Below are 26,539 nucleotides of genomic sequence, written 5' to 3' on the forward strand. Positions count from 1 at the left end.
CGGCCCAACCCCTGAACTCTTAAACCCGGAAGCCTCGGCAAGAATGCAGGAACGGATTTAATAAACTTGACCGTAGCATAAAAATAGAGCGAGGTTAAGTAATTAGAATAAACCTGATTACAAGTCGCAGTCCCACTGCTGCTCCTGTGTTACAAAAGAGAGAGAGGCAGCTCCCGCTTTGTGTAATGTAGCAAGGCCGTGAGTGCGCTTACCACCGGGAGAAGGCTGCCTTTTTCGCTTTTGAGATAATTCCCAGCCCACGCAGCCAGAGCCAAGGCTGCCTAAAACGCAGCCACCAGCGAGGCCACGCTGCTGTTCACTATCAGAAAGCCCCCCCCCCCCCCCCCCCCAAACAATGCATAATGGATACCGGCGGCCTGTGCACGCCAGCAGAGCCTGCTCCCGGGAGACAGGACAGGGGTGCCCCCGCGCCAACAGCACGGCCACTGAGCTGTTCACAATCAGAAAGCCCCCCCCCCCCAAACAATGCATGATGGATACCGGCGGCCTGTGCAGGGAGAGCCTGCTCCCGGGAGACAGGACAGGGGTGCCCCCGCGCCAACAGCACGGCCACTGAGCTGTTCACAATCAGAAAGCCCCCCCTCCCCAAACAATGCATGATGGATACCGGCGGCCTGTGCACGGAGAGCCCGCTCCCGGGAGACAGGACAGGGCTGCCCCCGCGCCAACAGCACGGCCACTGTGCTGTTCACAATCAGAAAGCCCCCCTCCCCAAACAATGCATGATGGATACCGGCGGTCTCTGCACGGAGAGCCCGCTCCCGGGAGACAGGACAGGGCTGCCCCCGCGCCAACAGCACGGCCACTGAGCTGTTCACTATCAGAAAGCCCCCCTCCCCCCCCAAACAATGCATAATGGATACCGGCGGCCTGTGCAGGGAGAGCCTGCTCCCGGGAGACAGGACAGGGGTGCCCCCGCGCCAACAGCACGGCCACTGAGCTGTTCACTATCAGAAAGCCCCCCCCCCTCCCCAAACAATGCATGATGGATACCGGCGGTCTGTGCACGGAGAGCCCGCTCCCGGGAGACAGGACAGGGCTGCCCCCGCGCCAACAGCACGGCCATGCTTTTAACACTATTGCACCCCAAACCTCCTGCTCTTATTTTCAGTTGTCTGAGCAAGGCCCCCCGAGGTTTGGGATTTAAAAAAATAAAATCTGCACGCCGTGGCAATGTTTGCAATCTTGTGCTGGCGGCCGCCCCCCCCCCCCCCCCCCTTCACCCCCACTCTCTATAAGCAAACAGCAAATATTCTCAAGATACTTTACTCCAGTTTTACCTTAAGTAAGAGAGGGCAGGGTGGGTTGACTTTTTTAAATTTAGCAGGGTGATGTGATATTCAGCGCCGCCAGGGCTAAGCTTCTGCAGATAAGTCCATCCCCACAAATCCCCCCCTAAATCTGTGCAGCTCCACTGAAGTGGGGACCTGGATAAATGTCAGCAGCTGCATTCGCCCACTTAGCAGGCTCCTCGTGCCTTAATTCGGGATGTGGACCCTGCTGAGAGAGAGCACGGCAAGCGAAGGCCTGGGCTCTGTGGGCTTTAAGCAGTAAACGGCGACGTCCATCCGCCGGTGCCATTCGATTTTTTTTGAAAGATTCTTGGAGGAAGAAAAGGGCAATGGTGAATTTTTATCATTTTAGTTTCGGGGTTAAAATATTTTAAAACTGCCTGGGGTGGAGAGAGGGGACGGGGGGGAATCAGAAAAGTGCGTGGATCTGCAGGCCGGCGAGACGGTCACGGTGGGCTCTGGGCTCGTTTGCAAGGTCACTTCGAGGTTAGAAGACGGGCTCAGGCTCGTTTCACCGCTGGACGCCGGAGTAGACGTCAAAGTGGGGGTCCCTCTCCCGGTCCGCCAGGCAGCGAGGCAATATCCTGAGACATCAGCACCGTCCAGGGAACAGGGGGGGAGACGTCCTCCCAAGCCCCCCCCTTCCCTTTCAGTCTGTGCGCCTGGCCCGCGGCTTCTCCGACGCGGCGCGGCTGACGGCCCGGTAGAAGCCCCGCAGGATCCTGTACATCCACAAGAGGTTCAGGACGTCCAGCACCCCGCTGGACACCACCCAGGCCACCTGGGGGCCGGTGCCCAGCCTCTCGAAGGCCTCCGTGCCGAAGGTGGCGAAGACCTGGCCGTAGTAGCTGGGGATGACGGCGATGCGGACCAGGAAGAAGACGGCCACCATGGCGAAGCCGTTCAGGAGCACCGGCCAGGAGGAGCGCGGCTGCCCCAGGATGTCAAAAAACCATCTGCAGGGGGTGGGGGGGGGGGGGAGAAAAAATAAGGGAGAGAGAGATGGCAGCCGCAACTCTAGGCTGGGAATCAAATACCTTTAATGCAGCATTGGGGCAGGGCCCGCTGAGCCACTGCTGTAGCACGGGCAACCCTGACCCACAACCAGGATGTGGGGGAGGGAGCAGGGCTGCGCACGTATGCAGCACATACGCTATTATATGTATAGATATAGGGATGTGTGTATATATATATATATATATATATATATATATATATATATATATATATATATATCCCTCCCCTGCCCCAGCTTCCAAGCCAGGAGCCGGCACAGCTTACCTCTGATTCACGAATGGCGTGGAGAGCTCCGAGATCAAGCGGAAATTGGCAAAATACGGCAAGACGCCTCTGTTCTGCAGGGGGGGAGAGAAGCAGAGAGATGGCGGCATTAATCCGAGCCGAGGGCGTGGGAGTTACGGCACAGCGCCCCCCCCGCCCGGTGACCGGTGAGCTGCTGCTGAGGGAGAAAGCCGGGTGGTACTGACCAGGACGTATCCGTAGGCGTACAGCACCGCCAAGTGGTGGCACACGAAAAAGGCATCCCCCATCAGGTTCCAGTAGCGAGCGAGCAGCAGCATGTCTGGCGGAGAAAGGAGAGGAGTAATCTTGCAGGGCGACCTGCAGCGCTGCCAGACCACCTACACAGACTAGGAAACGCCTGGAGGAAAGCTTTCTGGGCAAGCCTAGCACTAACATTTTAGGTAGGTTACATTGTGTGCTGCGGTGATCCTTCTGGAGGGGGGGGGGGGTGGGATATAAGAATGTACAAAAAAATTGCTGAGCTGGAGGGGTGACTAACCCCTGACGCCAGGCTAGGACACTGGGTCAGAGGGGGGAGTGACCCCTAACACCATGCTGGGACACTGGGTCAGAGGGAGGAGTGACCCCTAACACCATGCTGGGACACTGGGTCAGAGGAGAGAGGGTCCCCTAACACCATGCTGGGACACTGGGTCAGAGGAGAGAGGGTCCCCTAACACCATGCTGGGACACTGGGTCAGAGGGGAGAGTGACCCCTAACACCATGCTGGGACACTGGGTCAGAGGGGAGAGTGACCCCTAACACCATGCTGGGACACTGGGTCAGAGGGGAGAGGGTCCCCTAACACCATGCTGGGTCACTGGGTCAGAGGGAGGAGTGACCCTTAACACCATGCTGGGACACTGGGTCAGAGGGAGGAGTGACCCCTAACACCATGCTGGGTCACTGGGTCAGAGGGGAGAGTGACCCCTAACACCATGCTGGGACACTGGGTCAGAGGGGAGAGGGACCCCTAACACCATGCTGGGACACTGGGTCAGAGGGGAGAGGGTCCCCTAACACCATGCTGGGACACTGGGTCAGAGGGGAGAGGGACCCCTAACACCATGCTGGGACACTGGGTCAGAGGGGAGAGTGACCCCTAACACCATGCTGGGACACTGGGTCAGAGGGGAGAGTGACCCCTAACACCATGCTGGGACACTGGGTCAGAGGGAGGAGTGACCCCTAACACCATGCTGGGACACTGGGTCAGAGGGAGGAGTGACCCCTAACACCATGCTGGGACACTGGGTCAGAGGGGAGAGGGTCCCCTAACACCATGCTGGGACACTGGGTCAGAGGGGAGAGGGTACCCCTAACACCATGCTGGGACACTGGGTCAGAGGGAGAGGAGTGACCCCTAACACCATGCTGGGACACTGGGTCAGAGGGAGGAGTGACCCCTAAACACCAGTGCTGGGACACTGGGTCAGAGGGGAGAGGGTCCCCTAACACCATGCTGGGACACTGGGTCAGAGGGGGGGAGTGACCCCTAACACCATGCTGGGACACTGGGTCAGAGGGAGGAGTGACCCCTAACACCAGTGCTGGGACACTGGGTCAGAGGGAGGAGTGACCCCTAACACCATGCTGGGACACTGGGATCAGAGGGGAAAGCGGTCCCCCTAATACCATGCTGGGACACTGGGTCAGAGGGGAGAGTGACCCCTAACACCATGCTGGGACACTGGGTCAGAGGGGGGAGTGACCCCTAACACCATGCTGGGACACTGGGTCAGAGGGAGGAGTGACCCCAAACACCGTGCTGGGACACTGGGTCAGAGGGAGGAGTGACCCCTAACACCGTGCTGGGACACTGGGTCAGAGGGAGGAGTGACCCCTAACACCGTGCTGGGACACTGGGTCAGAGGGGAGAGGGTCCCCTAACACCATGCTGGGACACTGGGTCAGAGGGGGGAGTGATCCCTAACACCATGGTGGGACACTGGGTCAGAGGGGAGAGTGACCCCTAACACCATGCTGGGACACTGGGTCAGAGGGGAGAGGGACCCCTAACACCATGCTGGGACACTGGGTCAGAGGGGAGAGGGTCCCCTAACACCATGCTGGGACACTGGGTCAGAGGGGGGAGTGACCCCTAACACCATGCTGGGACACTGGGTCAGAGGGAGGAGGGACCCCTAACACCATGCTGGGACACTGGATCAGAGGGGAGAGTGACCCCTAACACCATGCTGGGACACTGGCCCCTAACACCATGCTGGGACACTGGATCAGAGGGGAGAGTGACCCCTAACACCATGCTGGGACACTGGGTCAGAGGGGAGAGTGACCCCTAACACCATGCTGGGACACTGGGTCAGAGGGGAGAGGGTCCCCTAACACCAGGCTGGGACACTGGGTCAGAGGGAGGAGTGACCCCTAACACCATGCTGGGACACTGGGTCAGAGGGAGGAGTGACCCCTAACACCATGCTGGGACACTGGGTCAGAGGAAGGAGTGACCCCTAACACCATGCTGGGACACTGGGTCAGAGGGAGGAGTGACCCCTAACACCATGCTGGGACACTGAGTCAGAGGGAGGAGTGACCCCTAACACCATACTGGGACACTGGGTCAGAGGGGAGTGACCCCTAACACCATGCTGGGACACTGGGTCAGAGGGAAGAGCGACCCCTAACACCATGCTGGGACACTGGGTCAGAGGAAGGAGTGACCCCTAACACCATGCTGGGACACTGAGTCAGAGGGAGGAGTGACCCCTAACACCATACTGGGACACTGGGTCAGAGGGGAGTGACCCCTAACACCATGCTGGGACACTGGGTCAGAGGGGAGAGGGTCCCCTAACACAATGCTGGGACACTGGGTCAGAGGGGAGAGGGTCCCCTAACACCATGCTGGGACACTGGGTCAGAGGAAGGAGTGACCCCTAACACCATGCTGGGACACTGGGTCAGAGGGAGGAGTGACCCCAAACACCGTGCTGGGACACTGGGTCAGAGGGGAGAGGGTCCCCTAACACCATGCTGGGACACTGGGTCAGAGGGAGGAGTGACCCCTAACACCGTGCTGGGACACTGGGTCAGAGGGAGGAGTGACCCCTAACACCGTGCTGGGACACTGGGTCAGAGGGAGGAGTGACCCCTAACACCATGCTGGGACACTGGATCAGAGGGGAAAGCGGCCCCCTAATACCATGCTGGGACACTGGCTCAGAGGGGAGAGTGACCCCTAACACCATGCTGGGACACTGGGTCAGAGGGGGGAGTGACCCCTAACACCATGCTGGGACACTGGGTCAGAGGGAGGAGTGACCCCTAACACCATGCTGGGACACTGGGTCAGAGGGGAGAGGGTCCCCTATCACCAGGCTGGGACACTGGGTCAGAGGGAGGAGTGACCCCTAACACAGTGCTGGGACACTGGGTCAGAGGGAGGAGTGACCCCTAACACCATGCTGGGACACTGGGTCAGAGGGGAGAGTGACCCCTGATGCCAGGCTGGGACACTGGGTCAGAGGAGAGAGGGTCCCCTAACACCATGCTAGGACACTGGGTCAGAGGGGGGCGTGACCCCTAACACCATGCTGGGACACTGGGTCAGAGGGGGGAGTGACCCCTAACACCATGCTGGGACACTGGGTCAGAGGGGAGAGGGACCCCTAACACCATGCTGGGACACTGGGTCAGAGGGAGGAGTGACCCCTAACACCATGCTGGGACACTGGGTCAGAGGGGAGAGGGACCCCTAACACCATGCTGGGACACTGGGTCAGAGGGGAGAGGGACCCCTAACACCATGCTAGGACACTGGGTCAGAGGGGGGCGTGACCCCTAACACCATGCTGGGACACTGGGTCAGAGGGGGGAGTGACCCCTAACACCATGCTGGGACACTGGGTCAGAGGGGGGAGTGACCCCTAACACCATGCTGGGACACTGGGTCAGAGGGGAGAGGGTCCCCTAACGCCATGCTGGTTCACTGGGTCAGAGGGGAGAGGGTCCCCTAACTCCATGCTGGGACACTGGGTCAGAGGAAGGAGTGACCCCTAACACCATGCTGGGACACTGGGTCAGAGGGAGGAGTGACCCCTAACACCATGCTGGTTCACTGGGTCAGAGGGGAGAGGGTCCCCTAACTCCATGCTGGGACACTGGGTCAGAGGAAGGAGTGACCCCTAACTCCATGCTGGGACACTGGGTCAGAGGAAGGAGTGACCCCTAACACCATGCTGGGACACTGGGTCAGAGGGGAGAGGGTCCCCTAACACCATGCTGGGACACTGGGTCAGAGGGAGGAGTGACCCCTAACACCGTGCTGGGACACTGGGTCAGAGGGAGGAGTAACCCCTAACACCATGCTGGGACACTGGGTCAGAGGGAGGAGTGACCCCTAACACCATGCTGGGACACTGGGTCAGAGGGGAGAGTGACCCCTAACACCATGCTGGGGCACTGGATCAGAGGGGAGAGTGACCCCTAACACCATGCTGGGACACTGGGTCAGAGGGAGGAGTGACCCCTAACACCGCACTGAGACCAGTTCCCTGTGAAAGACCTGAAGTCCGAGCCTGCAAAAGTAATTAAGTGGATCACCTTGTATTGAAAACAAAAATGTAGCCCCCTGGGTGCGTGAGCGGGAGGGTCGCACTCTGCCCAGACGTTCTCTGGCTCCAGCCCTGCTCCTTCCTTCTCTGGGGGCCGCGTGCACAGTTTTATCTTACGCCTGCAGCGTCCAGCTTCGTGCACAGAAAACATGCACGTGAAATCCTGCGTCCCCTGCATGGGAACCCCCACACTACTGAAGGCAGTAACCATTACCCCCCCCTCCCCTCCAGTGCAGAGAGGGGCCTTGGCTTAACTAAACCTTTCCTGGAAACATTACTCCTGGTCTGAGGTGGATTTATTTATTTCCAGTACCAGTGTCAGCCTAGGGGCCGCAGCCGGGTTCTGCGCGCAGAAGTATTTTCTGCAGATTAAGTATGATTTATGTGCGCCAAAAAAAAAATGTTCTGTGCGCTGAAAGCATTTTTTTGTGTGCATTAACCATATTTTAGGTGCACATATCCTGTTTTGGATACAGAAGTCCTGTCCGGAAGACTCTCCCCCCTCACCCATGTTGAATCATGTGCCGAGCGCCTGTTTATAACTTCCCCATGCATTAGTATGCTGTTTTGCTTACGGCGGCGGGAGTTACACATTTTTATTTTATTTTTTTAGCACGTTAGGGTTCAGAGCGCAGGCTTAAGGCAAAGGCTGATTGCATCAGCCCCTGAGTAAAGACCAGCACGAGTGTCCTTCTCTTACAGTGACCGCCAGGGGGTAGTGAGGGACTGCAGGATACATTTACCGTACAGGAGGTAGCCACAGGTTATAGCCACGTTCAGCTTCACCAGGCCAGGCTCTCCCCTGCAAGCCAAGGAAAATGGGTTATAAATACTCCCTGAGCCAGCAGCCGGGATCTCCATGGATTATGGGGTAATTGCTCCTGGCTGGTAATCTGGGTCATGGTTTATGTCTCTCTTTGTTTTTTTTGTTTTAATTCTAATTTATATTCTGACTCTGTGATCACATGCTCCTTACCCTTAACCGTCTGCTGCAGGGGATGGAACTACCCGCGGAGACTCCACCAAAATGCAGAGAGCGCAGGGGCTGAAAATACCAGAGGAGACTCCTGAGAAATGCAGAGAGCACAGGGGCTGGAAATACCAGAGGAGACTCCTGAGAAATGCAGAGAGCGCAGGAGCTGGAAATAGCAGAGGAGACCCCTGAGAAATGCAGAGAGCGCAGGGGCTGGAAATACCAGAGGAGACTCCTGAGACCTGCAGAGAGCGCAGGGGCTGGAAATACCAGAGGGGACTCCTGAGAAATGCAGAGAGCGCGGGGGCTGAAAATACCAGAGGAGACTCCTGAGAAATGCAGAGAGCGCGGGGGCTGGAAATACCAGAGGAGACTCCTGAGAAATGCAGAGAGCGCGGGGGCTGAAAATACCAGAGGAGACTCCTGAGAAATGCAGAGAGCGCAGGGGCTGAAAATACCAGAGGGAGACTCCTGAGAAATGCAGAGAGCGCGGGGGCTGGAAATACCAGAGGAGGCTCCTGAGAAACGCAGAGAGCGCAGGGACTGAAAATACCAGAGGGAGACTCCTGAGAAACGCAGAGAGCGCAGGGGCTGGAAATAGCAGAGGAGACTCCTGAGAAATGCAGAGAGTGCGGGGGCTGGAAATACCAGAGGGAGACTCCTGAGAAACGCAGAGAGCGCGGGGGCTGAAAATACCAGAGGAGACTCCTGAGAAACGCAGAGAGCGTGGGGGCTGGAAATACCAGAGGAGACTCCTGAGAAACGCAGAGAGCGCAGGGGCTGGAAATAGCAGAGGAGACTCCTGAGAAATGCAGAGAGCGCAGGGGCTGAAAATACCAGAGGGAGACTCCTGAGAAATGCAGAGAGCGCAGGGGCTGAAAATACCAGAGGGAGACTCCTGAGAAACGCAGAGAGCGTGGGGGCTGGAAATAGCAGAGGAGACTCCTGAGAAATGCAGAGAGTGCGGGGGCTGGAAATACTAGAGGGAGACTCCTGAGAAACGCAGAGAGCGCGGGGGCTGAAAATACCAGAGGAGACTCCTGAGAAATGCAGAGAGCGCGGGGGCTGGAAATACCAGAGGAGACTCCTGAGAAAGCAGAGAGCGCGGGGGCTGGAAATACCAGAGGAGACTCCTGAGAAATGCAGAGAGCGCAGGGGCTGGAAATAGCAGAGGAGACCCCTGAGAAATGCAGAGAGCGCAGGGGCTGGAAATACCAGAGGAGACTCCTGAGAAATGCAGAGAGTGCAGGGGCTGAAAATACCAGAGAAGACTCCTGAGAAATGCAGAGAGCGCGGGGGCTGGAAATACCAGAGGAGGCTCCTGAGAAACGCAGAGAGCGCGGGGGCTGAAAATACCAGAGGGAGACTCCTGAGAAACGCAGAGAGCGTGGGGGCTGGAAATAGCAGAGGAGACTCCTGAGAAATGCAGAGAGTGCGGGGGCTGGAAATACCAGAGGGAGATTCCTGAGAAACGCAGAGAGCGTGGGGGCTGAAAATACCAGAGGAGACTCCTGAGAAACGCAGAGAGCGCGGGGGCTGGAAATACCAGAGGAGACTCCTGAGAAAGCAGAGAGCGCGGGGGCTGGAAATACAAGAGGAGACTCCTGAGAAACGCAGAGAGCGCGGGGGCTGGAAATAGCAGAGGAGACCCCTGAGAAACGCAGAGAGCGCGGGGGTGGAAATACCAGAGGAGACTCCTGAGAAACGCAGAGAGCGCGGGGGCTGGAAATACCAGAGGAGACTCCTGAGAAACGCAGAGAGCGCGGGGGCTGGAAATACCAGAGGAGACTCCTGAGAAACGCAGAGAGCGCGGGGGCTGAAAATACCAGAGAGAGTCCGGCAAAATGCAGAGAATATAAGGCTTGAGAGAGAGTCTCCCTCTGTTCCTCCTAACATCTAAGCGTAGGGCTCAGGGACAGCACCGAGCGCCCGGACTCTTCCAGACTCCCCTCTCAGTGCAACTCACAACAAGGGCCGTGTTGTCTGCAAGCACAAACGATCTCTTCATCCTTTCCCTCTCAAGGGTAGGAAGGGGCTGGGTCTCCTCTGGCTGCTTCTCACCTCTGCCGCCTCCCTCTGTTTACTCCACTTCTTCCCGGCAGGGTCCCCCCCCCCCCCCCATGGATTATTCTGGCCGGGAGGGGGCACGGCTGTGTCTCTCCTGTACTCTCTATTCCCTCGCCCTCCCGGGGTGTTGGCTTGTGGGTGATTCTGGCGTCCTGTCTCCATGACACTTTCGCTTAAATGTTCTGGATCCCGGGCTTTTTAGGGTCAAGGGGGAATGAATTGCCCTCTCCAAGTAACCCCCGGTGGTATTACCGGAGACTTCGGCGTGGCAGGATGCCCCCCCGTGCAGAAACGGCCACCCCCCTGGGGTGAAGCCCCCAATCACTGGCCTTACCCCAGGGAAGAGGAGGGGGCGGACCTGAAGGGTGGGTCTTACCAGATGGGATCAGCGTTCACTTCCTCGTCGAAGGCCAGGATGTAGAGGCAGAAGGAGCCGACGATGAGCGCGTGTGCCGTGGAAACGCACCTGGCGGGAAAGAAGAGAACATAAGAACATAGGAACAGGCCATACTGGGTCAGACCGAGGGTCCATCAAGCCCAGCATCCTGTGTCCAACAGTGGCCAATCCAGGCCACAAGAACCTGGCAAGTGCCCAAACACTAAGAGAAAAATCCTCAGCCGTGCATTTGTGGGGAAAGCAGCCGGGCGGCTTGGCTTTTCTCTAACCCGCAGCAGCAGCAGCACTAGAGGGAGACTCAGACTGCCAGCCCCCTCCTGGCTTCCTTTTACTTCCATTTCACTCCTGGCAGTGTTTGCACCAATGTTTCATTTAATTTTAAACCTTCGTGAGCCGCGTTATTTATTTATTTTATTGCACACTTTTCTACACCGACCTGCAGGGTGGAGACCATATCAGGTCGGTTCACATCGAATTGGGGGAACTGAACCGAGAACAGTAACCAAAAAACAATAGGTTGAGCATGAAAAAAGAAAGTGACATTTAACAGGGAAATTAAACTTGGAGGCATGGGCTGCTGGAAGGAAGGAAAGGCTTGAGATAGCGGAGGAATTATTAGTATAAACAGAGCAGAGTCCGGGGGCTCTTATTCTGGATTTAGGGGTGATATGGAGATCCATTGCTCCTGCAGGAAGTTCTGTCGGCTTTTGTGTGTCAGGGGTATCTGAGAAGGCTTGGCGGAAAAGCCAGGTCTTGAGTTTTTTCCTAAATGTTGGTAGGCAGGGTTCCATGCTGAGGTCAGCTGGGATGTCGTTCCAGATCGCTGGGCCTGCTGTTGAGAAGGATCGGTCTTTAGTTGAGGTGAGACCTGTGGCTTTTGTAGGTGGGGTCTGTGGGGTTCCTTTATATATTTCTCTAGTCGGTCTGTTGGTGAGGTGGAGATTGAGGGGGGAATTCGAGGTCCAGATGCAAGTGATGGTAGATGGCTTTGTGGATTAAAGTGAGTGACTTGCGGAGGATTCTGTACTTCACTGGGAGCCGGTGTAGTTATGCGAGGTCCTGAGCGGCGGACACTCAAAACATTCGTAATGAAAAATAATAAATAATAATAATAATAATGCAGCAAAACTTAAAGACACCTGAGCACCCTCGGGGAGAGCAGCCAGCCTGCCTGTTGCAGGTGGAAAAGGGGCAGATCATGCCGCCAGAGGGGTCGTCCCCGGCTCTAAGGTCACCACGCCGGGGTCAGCGCCTGGACACGTGCTCAAGAGCGTGGGTTTCTGGCAGGACCACAGAAAGAGGACACGCGGGCTGCAGCCTCCTCTCTCAGAGTCCCGAGTACCACGGCCTGGACCTTGCATTGCAGGTTAAGCCCTGTACAGAATGCAAAACCCGGCTTTCGGAGGGGCTCCTGGGGAAGGCCCACACGGGCTGCATTACAGAGCTCACTGAGGTTTGTTCTCTGGTTACTTTTTTTTTTTTTTTTGCAGGTGAAAGGGGAGGCCTTCGTTTCCTTAATCAGAATCGTGAAGGAGCGGGCGCTCATCTTCCAGGTCCGTGCCTTATTTTTTTTTTCTCAGAACTTTCCGGGGGGGACGGGGGGGGGGGGGGACGCCCTCACGGACCTTCTCCTTCCAACCTGCTGCAGTATGCACGGGTTAAAAACAACGCCCCCCCCCCCCCCCCCAGGGCGACCGGGATCTCAGCAGGAGGAGAAAAAAAAAAAGGAACCCCCCCCCCCCCCCAATGATGGTTTCACATTCACGGGGGCCTCGTTGTGATTGAAAAGGGGATTCCGGTGCCACTGCTGCTCCGAACTCCTCCACGCGGCGACGCCTGAGTGAGATGCCAGCGCGGGGTGCGGAACCGGTACCTGCCAACTCTTTTATCTCGTGCACGGTGGCGGCGGAGGCCCCGGAAAGCTGGCTGGCAGCCGGCCGGGGGGGGGGGGGGGGGGCACCAGGAGCCCGGGCCCTGCCTGGGGAAAAATTGTCCCTGGCCAGGTTTAATGAGAAGGGCTGAAGGGCCTGGGCTGCTGGGTCCGCTCCCTTCCTCCAGACGCCTGTGTGCATCCCTGCCTCGGGATTCTCGCTTCACCACTGCCCAACCGGCTGCTGTCTTTCTTTTGCTAAACACCCTACGGGACGCGGCAGAGCTGAGTGGGTATTTGGGCCCAGGTTCGTGGGGACAGAGGGAGGCAGTCCTGGGGCAACATGGCCCTGTTCTCTCCCCTCCCCAAGCAGAGGGGAGGATCCAGGGCTCACCTCCCTGACAGAGAGGCAGGGAGCCCGCTGGTGGGGAAACCCGGTCCAACCGGTCACTCTGGTTTCCAGCGCTGAGCTGTGCAAGACGACGCCTGCATCCAGCGCGCTGGCCTGGCCTGCAGGAGGAAGGGCCGCAAGCTTCGCCTCAGCTGCCATGATCCCAGCCCCAGTGCCTTCCGGGAGCTGCACCGCCACCCCTTGTCTCCGGATCCCCAGGAGCACCAGAGGCTCGCTCTGCAAACATCTGTCCCTGCACCAGAGGCTCACTCTGCAAACATCTGCCTGCGTGGGGGAGCCCTGCGTGAGGTGGCAGAGCGCCCGGTCCCAGACCTGCATGGCCGTGGTGGGTGGGTGTGTGGGGGGGTCTGTGTCTCGCTCTACGGAGGGGGGAACGAAACCAGGCCGGGTCTCTGCGCACATCCGTGCCCACCTGGAGTCCCACTCGCACTTCTTGCCCGCCGGCAGCTCCCGGTACCGCCGGCTGAGGGAGGAGGAGAGATGTGGGCTCACGGCGGAGAAGAGGAACTGGAAGGCTATGAAGCTCCCTGCCAGCAGGCTGTAGCTGACCCTGGCCGTGTCGTCCATGCTCCCGGTGCCGGACCTGTGAGAGGGGAGAGAGAGAGAGGAGAGCGGGGCTGACTCCACGGCACCGTCCACGAACCCCTACCCCCCCCCGAGGTGGTCCCGTGCCTGAGGGCCCAAGCGGATCCAGAGGGCAAAGCAAGGCCTGGCCCATTTCCCAAAATGCTGGCACCCCCTGACCTTTTGCACCGGTCAGGGACGCGCTGCCCATTTACAAGGACAAGAAAAACATCAACAGTTACCTCTGATGTTGCTTCAGCCTTCACCAAATGATGATAAAATAATAATAATGATGATGAGGTAGAGGAGAAAGCCACCCACTCCCCGCAGCCCCCCTGCTGAGGGTCTGTCCGCCCTGGTACCCGTCCCCCTCCCTCCCTCAGGGTGCCAGGCTGAAGCCCCTCCCAGCCCGGCTCCTGCAGAGCTCACCTGGCGGAGGATGCCCGGGCAGAGAGCGCCGGAGTCTGCTGCCCTGGGCTGCTGAGGCAGGGCCCAGCCTGGGAGGCTGGGTCCAGGGCGAGCAGAAGGGCCTCACCTTGCAGCTCCAAGGCACACACGGGATTAGGGGGGGGGGGGTATCCAGGGGCCCCCTCCCGGGGCCCCATCTCTCCCAGGGAGGGCGCAGGGCCAGATCAGAAGCGTTTACTCTATCCGGACCCCTAACTTCCTTCCCCCCCCCCCCCCCACAGGGGCCGCCCCTGCTCCTCCTCCTCCTGGGGAGGGGGCTGCTACCTTTCTCTCTTTTTCCCCCAGGCTCTGATTTAGACCCGGTTCGGTTAAAGAGTCAAAGCCCCCAGCCCCCCTCCTCCTGACAAGCAGGAATCAGTAAATCTCACCTGGGTCCTGCCAGGGATTATCTGCAGGGAATCATCTCGGGGTTTTCTTCCCAGGCAGGAACAAAAGAGATTAAAGCCGCCCCCCACCCACCCCGGTAAGGGAGCGAGGGCACGACTGCCCCTGCCCTGGGTGCCAGCCCCCCCCAGGAGGCCGATCTGGGGGAGGAAGTGGGGGGGGGGAGGGAGGTGGCCACCTGGCGCCAGACACTTACCGGGGCCCCCCCCCCCCACGGGGGCGGCTCCTGGGCGATCTGGGGTGGTGGCCCCCGGGCCCAGGGATCGGACTCCCCGCCCGGGGGCAATCAGAGGCGATGGTGGCACCGGGCGGCAGGAAGAGGCTGCACGGAGCACGGAGCCATCAGCTGGGCAGGGGCGCGTCACGAGCCCCGCCCACTCCCGGGGTAACCACGCCCCCGCCGGGGGTGTGGCCAGCCGGAGGGGAGGGGACGGGGTGGAGACGAGGCACCACCCAGCTCCTAGGAACTTGCCAGGCAGGCAGCTGAGTGCCAAGGGCAGAGATCCGGGCGGAGGAATCCGGCTCAGACGTCTCAAGACTATTTACTTCCTCAGCAGACTAAGAGCAGGAGGTGCTGCAGGGCAGGAGTGAGGGGCATTGGCAGAGCTGTGTGTGAGGGTCTCAGTACTGGAATAGCAGGAGGTGCTGTAGGGCAGGAGTGAGGTGCATTGGCAGAGCTGTGTGTGAGGGTCTCAGTACTGGAATAGCAGGGGGTGCTGCAGGGCAGGAGTGAGGGGCATTGGCAGAGCTGTGTGTGAGGGTCTCAGTACTGGAATAGCAGGGGGTGCTGCAGGGCAGGAGTGAGGGGCATTGGCAGAGCTGCGTGTGAGGGTCTCAGTACTGGAATAGCAGGGGGTGCTGCAGGGCAGGAGTGAGGGGCATTGGCAGAGCTGCGTGTGAGGGTCTCAGTACTGGAATAGCAGGGGGTGCTGCAGGGCAGGAGTGAGGTGCATTGGTAGAGCTGCGTGTGAGGGTCTCAGTACTGGAATAGCAGGGGGTGCTGCAGGGCAGGAGTGAGGTGCATTGGTAGAGCTGCGTGTGAGGGTCTCAGTACTGGAATAGCAGGGGGTGCTGCAGGGCAGGAGTGAGGTGCATTGGTAGAGCTGCGTGTGAGGGTCTCAGTACTGGAATAGCAGGAGGTGCTGCAGGGCAGGAGTGAGGTGCATTGGTAGAGCTGTGTGTGAGGGTCTCAGTACTGGAATAGCAGGGGGTGCTGCAGGGCAGGAGTGAGGTGCATTGGCAGAGCTGTGTGTGAGGGTCTCAGTACTGGAATAGCAGGGGGTGCTGCAGGGCAGGAGTGAGGTGCATTGGTAGAGCTGTGTGTGGGGGTCTCAGTACTGGAATAGCAGGGGGTGCTGCAGGGCAGGAGTGAGGTGCATTGGCAGAGCTGTGTGTGAGGCTCTCAGTACTGGAATAGCAGGAGGTGCTGCAGGGCAGGAGTGAGGTGCATTGGCAGAGCTGTGTGTGAGGCTCTCAGTACTGGAATAGCAGGGGGTGCTGCAGGGCAGGAGTGAGGTTTCATTGGCAGAGCTGTGTGTGTGTGAGGGTCTCAGTACTGGAATAGCAGGGGGTGCTGCAGGGCAGGAGTGAGGTGCATTGGCAGAGCTGTGTGTGAGGGTCTCAGTACTGGAATAGCAGGGGGTGCTGCAGGGCAGGAGTGAGGGGCATTGGCAGAGCTGCGTGTGAGGGTCTCAGTACTGGAATAGCAGGGGGTGCTGCAGGGCAGGAGTGAGGGGCATTGGCAGAGCTGCGTGTGAGGGTCTCAGTACTGGAATAGCAGGGGGTGCTGCAGGGCAGGAGTGAGGTGCATTGGCAGAGCTGTGTGCGAGGGTCTCAGTACTGGAATAGCAGGAGGTGCTGCAGGGCAGGAGTGAGGTGCATTGGTAGAGCTGCGTGTGAGGGTCTCAGTACTGGAATAGCAGGGGGTGCTGCAGGGCAGGAGTGAGGTGCATTGGTAGAGCTGCGTGTGAGGGTCTCAGTACTGGAATAGCAGGAGGTGCTGCAGGGCAGGAGTGAGGTGCATTGGTAGAGCTGCGTGTGAGGGTCTCAGTACTGGAATAGCAGGAGGTGCTGCAGGGCAGGAGTGAGGTGCATTGGTAGAGCTGTGTGTGAGGGTCTCAGTACTGGAATAGCAGGGGGTGCTGCAGGGCAGGAGTGAGGTGCATTGGCAGAGCTGTGTGTGAGGGTCTCAGTACTGGAATAGCAGGAGGTGCTGCAGGGCAGGAGTGAGGTGCATTGGCAGAGCTGTGTGTGAGGGTCTCAGTACTGGAATAGCAGGGGGTGCTGCAGGGCAGGAGTGAGGTGCATCGGCAGAGCTGTGTGTGAGGTTCTCAGTACTGGAATATTAAGAAGGTTGCAGTGCAGGAGTGAGGTAAATTTGATTTTTAAATATACATTTTTTAATTATTTTAACTGAATGTGCCTGTAGAGGCTGAAGGCAGAGAGCAGGATGGCTCCAGGAGTGAGGGGAGGATGAGTTAGTATGTGCAGTGCTCCTGTGCCTGCTCCTATCTGGCCAATCCAGCCGAATGCCCTTCCCAAGTTAGCCAGTTTAGATAAATCAAATAAATCCTTTCTTGTCCTTAATCTCTATAAAGATTATCCCATAGCCTGACAAATCCTGTGCCAGACAGTTGCTAAACACTTTCTGTATACACTCTGAGGTTTTATCTTTCAATATAATTTCTTCCCCTATTTACCTAACAACACTTATTTAAAAAAAAACCCCAGATTGGATGTAACACTGCAGTAATTCATTATGTATTGAAGCCATGCAGCCTCTCACTTACTTATCTGCTCAGTCCATTGGTGGTCAGCAGATCTGATTTAGCCTTTTGGCTGGTCATCCTGGGGGAGGTCAGTATTTTAACCCTGCAATGCACTCCAGCCCCAGCCTCCAGGATCACTGCCAATCCCGGGTGCCGGTTCCTCCTGCCAGCTGCCAGACGGCTGACACTGCACCCTATAAACCGGTCAACGGGAGCTGCGGTCTTCCTCAAGTTATTCTCATGATTGGACAAGATCCTGGAGGAAAAATCCATAAAAACAAAACCATTGTTTGCCAGGTAGACAAAAGAAAATCACTTCTATTCCTGGGTCCTGCCGGTACTGGTGACCGAGACTGGCCACCGTGGGAGACAGGAAGCCCAGCACTACAGGGCATTTTCCTATGTCCTTATGGCCGAAGATTTGCGGACGCTGAGGCAATCGCATGGAAAAGAAAGCCCGTGGGGAGGGTGCCACTCGCCTTCACTCAGCCTTGGCTTGCACCCTGCAATGTTAAAAATTGTCATTAGGACGTGGCCTGCCTCTCCGATCGGGAAGGCGTTTCGTCCCAGCCCTAAGCAAGAATTTTGGCAAGCAGAAAGCACACTATCCGGTTTCTGGACCTTCTGACCCTGCCTAGGCATATCTTGTCAGCCAATAATTTTAATTTAATCAAGGGCAGGGCAAGTCTCAATTTTCTCCCCTCCCCCATCAGGGTCCTTGCCAGGGCCGTCGTACAGGGTGTGCGAGAAGGGGTAACCACCACGGGTGCCAAGCTGCTGGGGGGGGGGGAGGAGAAAGGAGGGTGCCACAACTTCACATTTTTTTTGTAACTTTTTATTTAAAACAACCACCAGCACAGTCAACATACAAAGAAAAGCATAACCAGCTCTGCAATACCGGGTACAGCAGAATGACAGCTTAAGTATGCGGAGAAACCAGAGGCAAAGGAAGAAAATATCCAAGAGCAAGCGTTTTGTTTTTTTTTTTTATTATTAATTATTTATTTATTTATTTATTTATTTATTTAATTTTATTTAATTTTATTTTATTTTATTTTATTTAATAACTTTTATATACCGACGAATGTTGGGAACATCTCGTCGGTTTACATAGAACAGAACTTAGCAACAGGCTTTACAATTATTGCATAATTAAATAAGGAACATTCAGAACATACAAATAACAGATTAGATTATATAAGTAAAATTATCAAAGTGGGATACGTGAAAAAGGTTATCTAAACGGGGGGGGGGGGGAGATTCTGATATATAGGGGGGGGGGGGGGTAGGCAGTAACTGTAAGGTAACATAAACCCCCTGAACTTTCCCCATACCTTGTCAGCCTCCCCCCCCCACCCTTACGGGATACGTTCACTTTTCAATCAAAGCGAGTTCACACATCTGCCTCTTCCATCGCACTGTGCCTGGGGTGGCCTTCCAGAATAGCGCAATGGTGCATCTGGTGACCAGAAAAGCTTGCACTAGACAGGGCAGGACCAGCAGCTATGTCTGCAAGTCCCCGCTAAAACCACACACCTTCTCCAGCACTGCACTGGGGAATCTGGAGGAGAGTTTGTAAAGAAAGTTAGAAGACAAGAACATCATTCCTTGCCACACCGGGTTAGAACCAAAGGTCCATCGAGCCCAGGATCCTGTTTCCAATCCGGGTCACAAGTACCTGGCAGGATCCCGAGCGACAGGTAGATTCCAAGATGCTTATCCCAAGAATAAGCAGCGGATTTCTGCAACACCAACTTAATAATGCATAATTGATTTTTCCTCCAGGAACTTGTCCAAACCTTCTTTTTTTAAACGCAGCTACACTAACAGCTTTCACCACTTCCTCTGGCAACAAATTCCAAAGCTTAATTGTGCGTTGAGTAAAACAAATATTTTCTCTTATTAGTTTTAAAATGTATCACTTAGTAACTTCATAAATAACTGATTAATATTTACTTGTTCCACTCCACTCATTATTTTATAGACCTCCCCTCCCCTCCGCCGTCTCTTCTCCAAGCTGAAGAGTCCTAAACTCTTTCGCCTTTCCTCATAGGGGAGCTGTTCCATCCCCTTTATCATCTTGGTCACCCTCCTCTGTACCTTTTCTAATTCTGCTCTATCTTTCTTGAGATGCAGTGACCAGAACTGCACACAGTACTCAGGATGAGGTTGCACCATGGAGGGATACAGAGGCATTAGGATATTCTCTGTTTTATTCTCCATTCCCTTCCTAATAATCCCCAGCATTCGGTTTGCTTTCTTGGCTGCTGCTGCACACTGAGCAGAAGATTTCAATGTATTATCAATGATGACACCTACATCCTTCTCCTGAATGGTGACTCCTAATGTGAAACCTTGCATTATGTAGCTATAATATGGGCTACTGTTCCCTAAGTGCATCGCTTTGCACTTTTCTGCATTAAATTTAATTTACCATTTGCATGCCCAGTCTCCCAGTTTTGCAATGTCCTCTTGCAATTTCTAACAATCCTCTTGCGATTTAACAACTTTGAATAATTTTGTGTCATCGGTAAATTTGATCACCTCACTTGTTCCCATTTCCAAGTTGGTTATAATTTACCATTTGCATTCCCAGTCTCCCCAGTTTTGCAAGGTCCTCTTGCAATTTCTCACAATTCTCTTGTGGTTTAACAACTTTGAATGATTTTGTCTCATAAGCAAATTTGATCCCCTCACTTATCATTCCCAGCTCCAGGTCATTTATGAGTTATGTTAAAAGGCAGCGGTCCCACTACAGATCCCTGGGGTGCTCCACTATTCACCCTCCTCCACTGGGAACATTTTCCATTTATTGCCCTGCTCTCTCTTTTCTTTCAGCTGGCGATGCACCCTGCCCCCATCCCATTTCTTAGGAAGCCTCTCAGGAGGGACTTTGTCAATGCTTTCTGGAAATCCAGGTGCCCTGTTATCAGCGGACCCTCCTGTATTTATGCCCTCGGCGTTGGGCATCTATAGGGATGGGGTAAAATTGGCCCCACTGCTTTCAAGCAGGAGGAGACTGAATGCCCCTCCAGCCCCCCTCACCATCCTTTTGGGTTAGTCTGTGACTGCGGGGGACCAGCCCTCGCCATGCCTGGGGGCACTTTGGCCCCTGGAGCGGGCACAGCTGCTTTTTTTGTTTTTTTACAGAGGAACTCCGGCGTGGCTCCTCTCCCTGTGGCCTGGGCGAGGATATTGCTTGCCCTCCTCTCGGTGCGTAGTGGGGGCAGGTGGAGCCCCGGGGAGGGGATTTGCACTCGGGAGCCTCTTTCTGCACGCTCTGCCCCTGGTGCCCCAAGCTGCGCTCCCGCCCGTCGCCCCCCGTAGGAACCTTCCTGCCACGGAACTTCAGCGCGGCGGAACAGGGGGCAGTGAACGCGGCGGCGCCTCTGACGTAACTGCAGCCAAGATGGCGGTGCCCAGGAAGCGGGCGCCGTGACAGGTCAGAGCGGGGACGTACGCGGGTGAGGCTTGCTGAGCTAGGCTCGGCCGGGCCCCGGATGAAGGGGACCGCCCCTTTCTCATATACCGCGCCAGGACTCCGCTATACATAGGAAAAGAGCTGGGCACGGCACTGAGGGGTCTCTGTAAGGGTAGGGGTCAGCTCCCTCCTACATTGAAGGGGTCACTGTAAGGGTAGGGATCAGCTCCCTCCTACATTGAAGGGGTCACTGTAAGGGCGGGGATCAGCTCCCTCCTACATTGAGGGGGTCACTAAGGGTAGGGATCAGCTCCCTCCTATATTGAGGGGTCACACTGTAAGGGTAGGGATCAGCTCCCTCCTATATTGAGGGGTCACACTGTAAGGGTAGGGATCAGCTCCCTCCTATATTGAGGGGGTCACTGTAAGGGTAGGGATCAGCTCCCTCCTATATTGAGGGGGTCACTGTAAGGGTAGGGATCAGCTCCCTCCTATATTGAGGGGTCACACTGTAAGGGTAGGGATCAGCTCCCTCCTATATTGAGGGGGTCACTAAGGGTAGGGATCAGCTCGCTCCTATATTGAGGGGTCACACTGTAAGGGTAGGGATCAGCTCCCTCCTATATTAAGGGGTCACACTGTAAGGGTAGGGATCAGCTCCCTCCTATATTGAGGGGTCACACTGTAAGGGTAGGGATCAGCTCCCTCCTATATTGAGGGGGTCACTGTAAGGGTAGGGATCAGCTCCCTCCTATATTGAGGGGGTCACTCTAAGGGTAGGGATCAGCTCCCTCCTATATTGAGGGGTCACACTGTAAGGGTAGGGATCAGCTCCCTCCTATATTGAGGGGTCACACTGTAAGGGTAGGGATCAGCTCCCTCCTATATTGAGGGGTCACACTGTAAGGGTAGGGATCAGCTCCCTCCTATATTGAGGGGGTCACTGTAAGGGTAGGGATCAGCTCCCTCCTATATTGAGGGGGTCACTCTAAGGGTAGGGATCAGCTCCCTCCTATATTGAGGGGTCACACTGTAAGGGTAGGGATCAGCTCCCTCCTATATTGAGGGGTCACACTGTAAGGGTAGGGATCAGCTCCCTCCTATATTGAGGGGTCACAATGTAAGGGTGAGGGTCAGCTCCCTCCTATATTGAGGGGTCACACTGTAAGGGTAGGGATCAGTTCCCTCCTATATTGAGGGGTCACACTGTAAGGGTAGGGATCAGCTCCCTCCTGTATTGAGGGGTCACACTGTAAGGGTAGGGATCAGCTCCCTCCTGTATTGAGGGGTCACACTGTAAGGGTAGGGATCAGCTCCCTCCTATATTGAGGGGTCACTGTGTAAGGGTGGAGGTCAGCTCCCTCCTATATTGAGGGGGGTCACACTGTAAGGGTTGGGGGTCAGCTCTCTCCTATATTGAGGGGTCACTATGTAAGGGTGGAGGTCAGCTCCCTCCTATATTGAGGGGGGTCACACTGTAAGGGTAGGAGTCGGTACCCGTCTGTACTGAGGCGGTCATGCTGTAAGGGAGGGGGGATGGGGGTCACAGTACACTAGTTCAGACGCTGGCAGGGAGAGATGACCCTCAGTGTGGCCCCGTGGGGGGCGGGGGGATCAGCAGGTTGCTCATTTCTCCCTTTCTCTCTAGCCTAGCTGTCATTTCGGAGAGAGCGGCTGTGAAGATGAGGAGTACCCGGCTGCTGCTGCGGCTGGCTGCAGAGGCATGCGGGGGCCTCTTGGCCCCGGGGCGAGCGCGGGGACCTCGAGAGACTATCAGCTGGGCTCAGGTATCAGGCCAGTACGGGACCCTCCCCCCTCCTGCCGCCCCCCCTCGGCCTAGATCCAGGGGGCCTCGTGTGTTATAACTGGGGCTTCTGCTCTTAGCTGCCTGTAAATGGTAAATGCAGGGGGTCTATTTACAAAGTAATCGGTGGTTAATGGTGTTTCACGGCGCAGGAGCTATTCCTGGGTGCCTTTTTCTGGCTGAATTAAAATACGCTTTATTTGGGCAGCTGAAGCGTCGTCTGTGTGGAAAAGGCGCAAAAAAGAGAGTGGAGGAGCAAGGCAAGCAAGGAGCGGGATGTGACTGCATTAGGGGAAGTGGTGTTTTTCTTCTGTTGGTCGAAATATTTTTGTGCTAAGCGGATTACACTGATATCCGATGAACACCTATTTTATTTTATTTTTTCTGGCATGGGGGGTGTTGATCAGTTAATGTGAGCATTTTATGATTTAATTTTATATATGTATTAATATTTTTTATGACTAATTTTTCTGTTTTTATGAAATGTATTGTATTTTATTTTCTTTTTATGTATTTTATGTTATCTTTAATTTAAGAAACTTTGTTAACACTAACTAAATAAATAAAGCCTAAAAACCACTAAAGCCCTAGCAATAATTGGGTCACCCGCTCTGTCTCCCTTCCAGACTTCGCGCCCGTGCGCGTCACGCGGCTTCAGAACCGGCGCGCGCGGGCCCAGCTCTAAACCGGCGCCCCCCGGGAGGGGCCCAGGGTGGGAAGCTCGCCCCGAGGAGAAGTCCCTGGTGACCTACGAAGACTTCTTCGATCAGGTCGGCCGGGACGGCAGGAGCAAGGCCGCCTTCGGCCAGGTGCTGGCCGCCTTCTGCGGGAGGGACGTGCGGCGGAGGGGCCACGTGGACTTCATCTACGCGGCCCTGCGGAAGATGCCGGAGTTCGGGGTGGAGCGCGACCTCCGCGTCTACAACGCCCTGCTGGACGTCTTCCCCAAGGAGGTGTTCGTGGCCCAGAACGCCTACCAGCGCATGTTCAACCACTACCCCCGGCAGCAGGAGTGCGGCGTGCAGGTGCTGGAGCAGATGGAGACCTACGGTAAGGCGCCCGGCGGTCGGGTGACCCCCCCGGGGTCCTGACCCCTCTAGCAGGCGGCTTGGAGCCCCCTTTCCCTGTTCCCTGCTGCACGGTGGACTAGGGCCCGAGAAGCCGCGCGCCGCGGCCCTGCCTCCCCTCCCTCTGACTCCGCTCTCTCTCCCCCCCCCCCCCCCCCTTGGCAGGGATCCTCCCTGACGCGCAGACCAAGTTCCTCCTGCTGCAAGTCTTCGGACAGCGGAGCCACCCGTTCCTCAAGTACCGGCGCCTGATGTACTGGTTCCCCAAGTTCAGGAACCTCAACCCCTTCCCGGTGCCGAAGCCCTTGCCCCGGGACCCCACCGACGTGGCCAGGCTGAGCCTGCGGAGGATGGCGGCAGACCTGGACGCCAGGATCACAGTCTACCAGGTAACGGGGACGGGAGAGAGAGAGGCGACCCCCGCCGGCCTGCAGGGGATGGTTTAAGGAGCCCCCCCCCCCCTTCTCTAGCATTTTCGGCCCCCTCGGTCACCTGTTCCGCTGCCAGTCCAGCCCGTTGTAAGGGTGGAAGGGGGGTCTGGTAAAATACACAGGGCCCTGTGGGGAAGCTGTAGTGAGAGCGTCGGGGGGGGGGGGGGGGGGGGAGCAGGAGAGCAGGGCCCGGTAACTGCTGATTCTATTCCCAGGCGACACAAGACGCCTCCCACGTTCCACGTGCATTGCTGCTCTCTCAGTGACTCTGTGTTCTCTCCTTTCACCTTCCTCCCTACAGATGCCCTCAGTGGATGAGGAGATGGGGTTAAAACTCCCGTATATTGTAGGTAGGTCAGCTTTCAGGGGGGTGACAGTGCACCTCACTCCTGCCCTGCAGCACCCCCTGCTATTCCAGTACTGAGACCCTCACACACAGCTCTGCCAATGCACCTCAGTCCTGCCCTGCAGCACCTCCTGCTATTCCAGTACTGAGACCCTCACACACAGCTCTGCCAATGCACCGCACTCCTACCCTGCAGCACTCCCTGCTATTCCAGTACTGAGACCCTCACACACAGCTCTGCCAATGCACCTCACTCCTGCCCTGCAGCACCTGCTGCTATTCCAGTACTGAGACCCTGACACACAGCTCTGCCAATGCACCTCAGTCCTGCCCTGCAGCACCCCCTGCTATTCCAGTACTGAGACCCTCACACACACAGCTCTGCCCATGCACCTCACTCCTGCCCTGCAGCACCTCCTGCTATTCCAGTACTGAGACCCTCACACACAGCTCTGCCAATGCACCTCACTCCTGCCCTGCAGCACCCCCTGCTATTCCAGTACTGAGACCCTCACACACACACAGCTCTGCCAATGCACCTCACTCCTGCCCTGCAGCACCCCCTGCTATTCCAGTACTGAGACCCTCACACACACAGCTCTGCCCATGCACCTCACTCCTGCCCTGCAGCACCCCCTGCTATTCCAGTACTGAGACCCTCACACACACACAGCTCTGCCAATGCTCCTCACTCCTGCCCTGCAGCACCCCCTGCTATTCCAGTACTGAGACCCTCACACACAGCTCTGCCAATGCACCTCACTCCTGCCCTGCAGCGTCCCCTGCTATTCCAGTACTGAGACCTCACACACACGGCTCTTATTTTTTTTTTTCCTAATACCCTTTACATAGGTCTCTCTTCTTGCAGGGGTCCAGAGCCCAGATCAGCAGTCTCTTCTGAGGCGGCACAATCCAGACCGACCCGTGTATGTGGAGGGTCCTTTCCCTCTGTGGCTGAAGACGACCTGCGTATATTACTACATACTGCGGGCAGAGTTGCCGCCGCCAGGGGAAAAGGTAAAAAAAAACTAAACTAAAAAACCCAAGATTTGTCATGGGGTCTGCGGTCGGGTTTAAGGACAGTGCTCGCTACGGACGCGGTGCAATTCTCAATGTGACCCCAAGGTCAGGGAGGTTAAGTGTCCTTGAAGGAGGTCATTCAGTGAATGAGAGGGTGAGAATGGGATGAGGGAAGCCGTTTCCATCTCGCCCAGTCCAGTCTCCCCCTTCCCTGCATTTTAGCTTTTCTTCCGGGGGGGGGGGGGGGGGGAGGGTGTTAAAAAAACAAAAACCCCAAAGGGATCGGAACCGAAGCTTTGGCAGGATATTGGATTCCAGCCCCCCTAAGTCGTGGCAGTGATGTCACATGAGGGAAACAGCGCTGTGCGCCTCCATCTGCTGGTAGGTGGGGGAAGGACTGGACTGGTGTGGCAGGAGGAAGGGAACAGAAATTATGGTTCTTATGGCCTGGATTGGCCTCTGTTGGAAACAGGATGCTGGGCTTGATGGACCCTCGGTCTGACCCAGCATGGCCTGTTCTTATGGGCAAGGGAAATTCCTGCATATCATTAATGCAAATCGATATGCATTAGCTGCAATCCTCCGCGGCTTTGAGGAGCTCTGTAAGTCTGGGACGTACGTGCCTGCTCCCGAGATTAACCCCTCTTCTGTCCGCACCCCCCTCCGCACCCCCCTCCCCAAACTGCAGGAGGAAGAGGTCGTGGATGCTGAGAGGAACTTCTATTATCCCATGCAACTGGATCTGGACCTGGAGCGGGACCTGGGGGACGACGACAGCTTTGACGTGGACGAAGGTAATAATCGCGGTGCAGGAGAGGCAGAGAGCCTGGGACAGGATGTCAGCACGGCAGGCAGAAAGGCACAAGGATGAATCATGCAACTGAATCAGAGCTAGTGCCAACGCTTCATAGCAGTGCGAGGAGAGGGGCTGCGCTGCAGGGAACGCAGTCGTTCCAGTGCCAACGCTTCATAGCAGTGTGAGGAGAGGGGCTGCGCTGCAGGGAACGCAGTCGTTCCAGTGCCAACGCTTCATAGCAGTGCGAGGAGAGGGGCTGCGCTGCAGGGAATGCAGTCGTTCCAGTGCTGATGCTGTGGGGCAGTGCGAGGAGAGGGGCTGCGCTGCAGGGAACGCAGTCGTTCCAGTGCCAACGCTTCATAGCAGTGCGAGGAGAGGGGCTGCGCTGCAGGGAACGCAGTCGTTCCAGTGCCCACGCTTCATAGCAGTGCGAGGAGAGGGGCTGCGCTGCAGGGAACGCAGTCGTTCCAGTGCCAATGCTTCATAGCAGTGCTAGGAGAGGGGGCTGCACTGCAGGGAACGCTGTCGTTCCAGTGCTGATGCTGCGGGGCAGTGCGAGGG

General features: G+C 56.6%; 2 protein-coding genes across 7 annotated transcripts in view; one reads left to right on the plus strand and one right to left on the minus strand.

Moving 5' to 3' along the window:
• ECSIT (ECSIT signalling integrator) overlaps positions 1-26,539 on the plus strand; it is a 51,131-nt gene that overhangs the window by 22,972 nt on the left and 1,620 nt on the right. Inside the window, exons 1-7 of one of the 4 annotated variants that reach the window (XM_029585122.1) lie at positions 20,411-20,535; positions 22,163-22,301; positions 22,945-23,368; positions 23,551-23,774; positions 24,118-24,166; positions 25,031-25,179; positions 25,871-25,976. In XM_029585122.1, coding sequence (XP_029440982.1) covers positions 22,197-22,301; positions 22,945-23,368; positions 23,551-23,774; positions 24,118-24,166; positions 25,031-25,179; positions 25,871-25,976 — 1,057 coding nt within the window. In that variant the 5' untranslated portion in view covers positions 20,411-20,535; positions 22,163-22,196. Of the gene's footprint in view, positions 1-12,117; positions 12,181-20,410; positions 20,536-20,578; positions 20,687-22,162; positions 22,302-22,944; positions 23,369-23,550; positions 23,775-24,117; positions 24,167-25,030; positions 25,180-25,870; positions 25,977-26,539 lie in introns of those variants that run through there. The other 3 variants (XM_029585123.1, XM_029585121.1, XM_029585124.1) reach the window with 3 other exon arrangements.
• LOC115080746 (transmembrane protein 56-like) lies at positions 1,272-17,572 on the minus strand. Of its 3 annotated transcripts, none has more exons than XM_029585135.1 (7): positions 17,115-17,572; positions 13,322-13,492; positions 10,607-10,696; positions 7,934-7,992; positions 2,801-2,895; positions 2,595-2,668; positions 1,272-2,269 (listed from the first exon to the last, which is right to left on the minus strand). In XM_029585135.1, the coding sequence occupies exons 2-7, from the start codon at positions 13,474-13,476 to the stop codon at positions 1,963-1,965; spliced, it is 780 nt and encodes a 259-aa protein (XP_029440995.1). In that variant the 5' UTR covers positions 13,477-13,492; positions 17,115-17,572; the 3' UTR covers positions 1,272-1,962. The 3 variants fall into 3 exon arrangements, with proteins under 3 accessions (XP_029440995.1, XP_029440994.1, XP_029440996.1); XM_029585134.1 differs by lacking the exon at positions 17,115-17,572 and adding an exon at positions 14,522-14,703; XM_029585136.1 differs by lacking the exon at positions 17,115-17,572 and adding an exon at positions 14,310-14,487.

The sequence above is a fragment of the Rhinatrema bivittatum genome, chromosome 19 (genome assembly GCF_901001135.1).
Source record: "Rhinatrema bivittatum chromosome 19, aRhiBiv1.1, whole genome shotgun sequence".
Lineage (NCBI taxonomy): Eukaryota > Metazoa > Chordata > Amphibia > Gymnophiona > Rhinatrematidae > Rhinatrema > Rhinatrema bivittatum.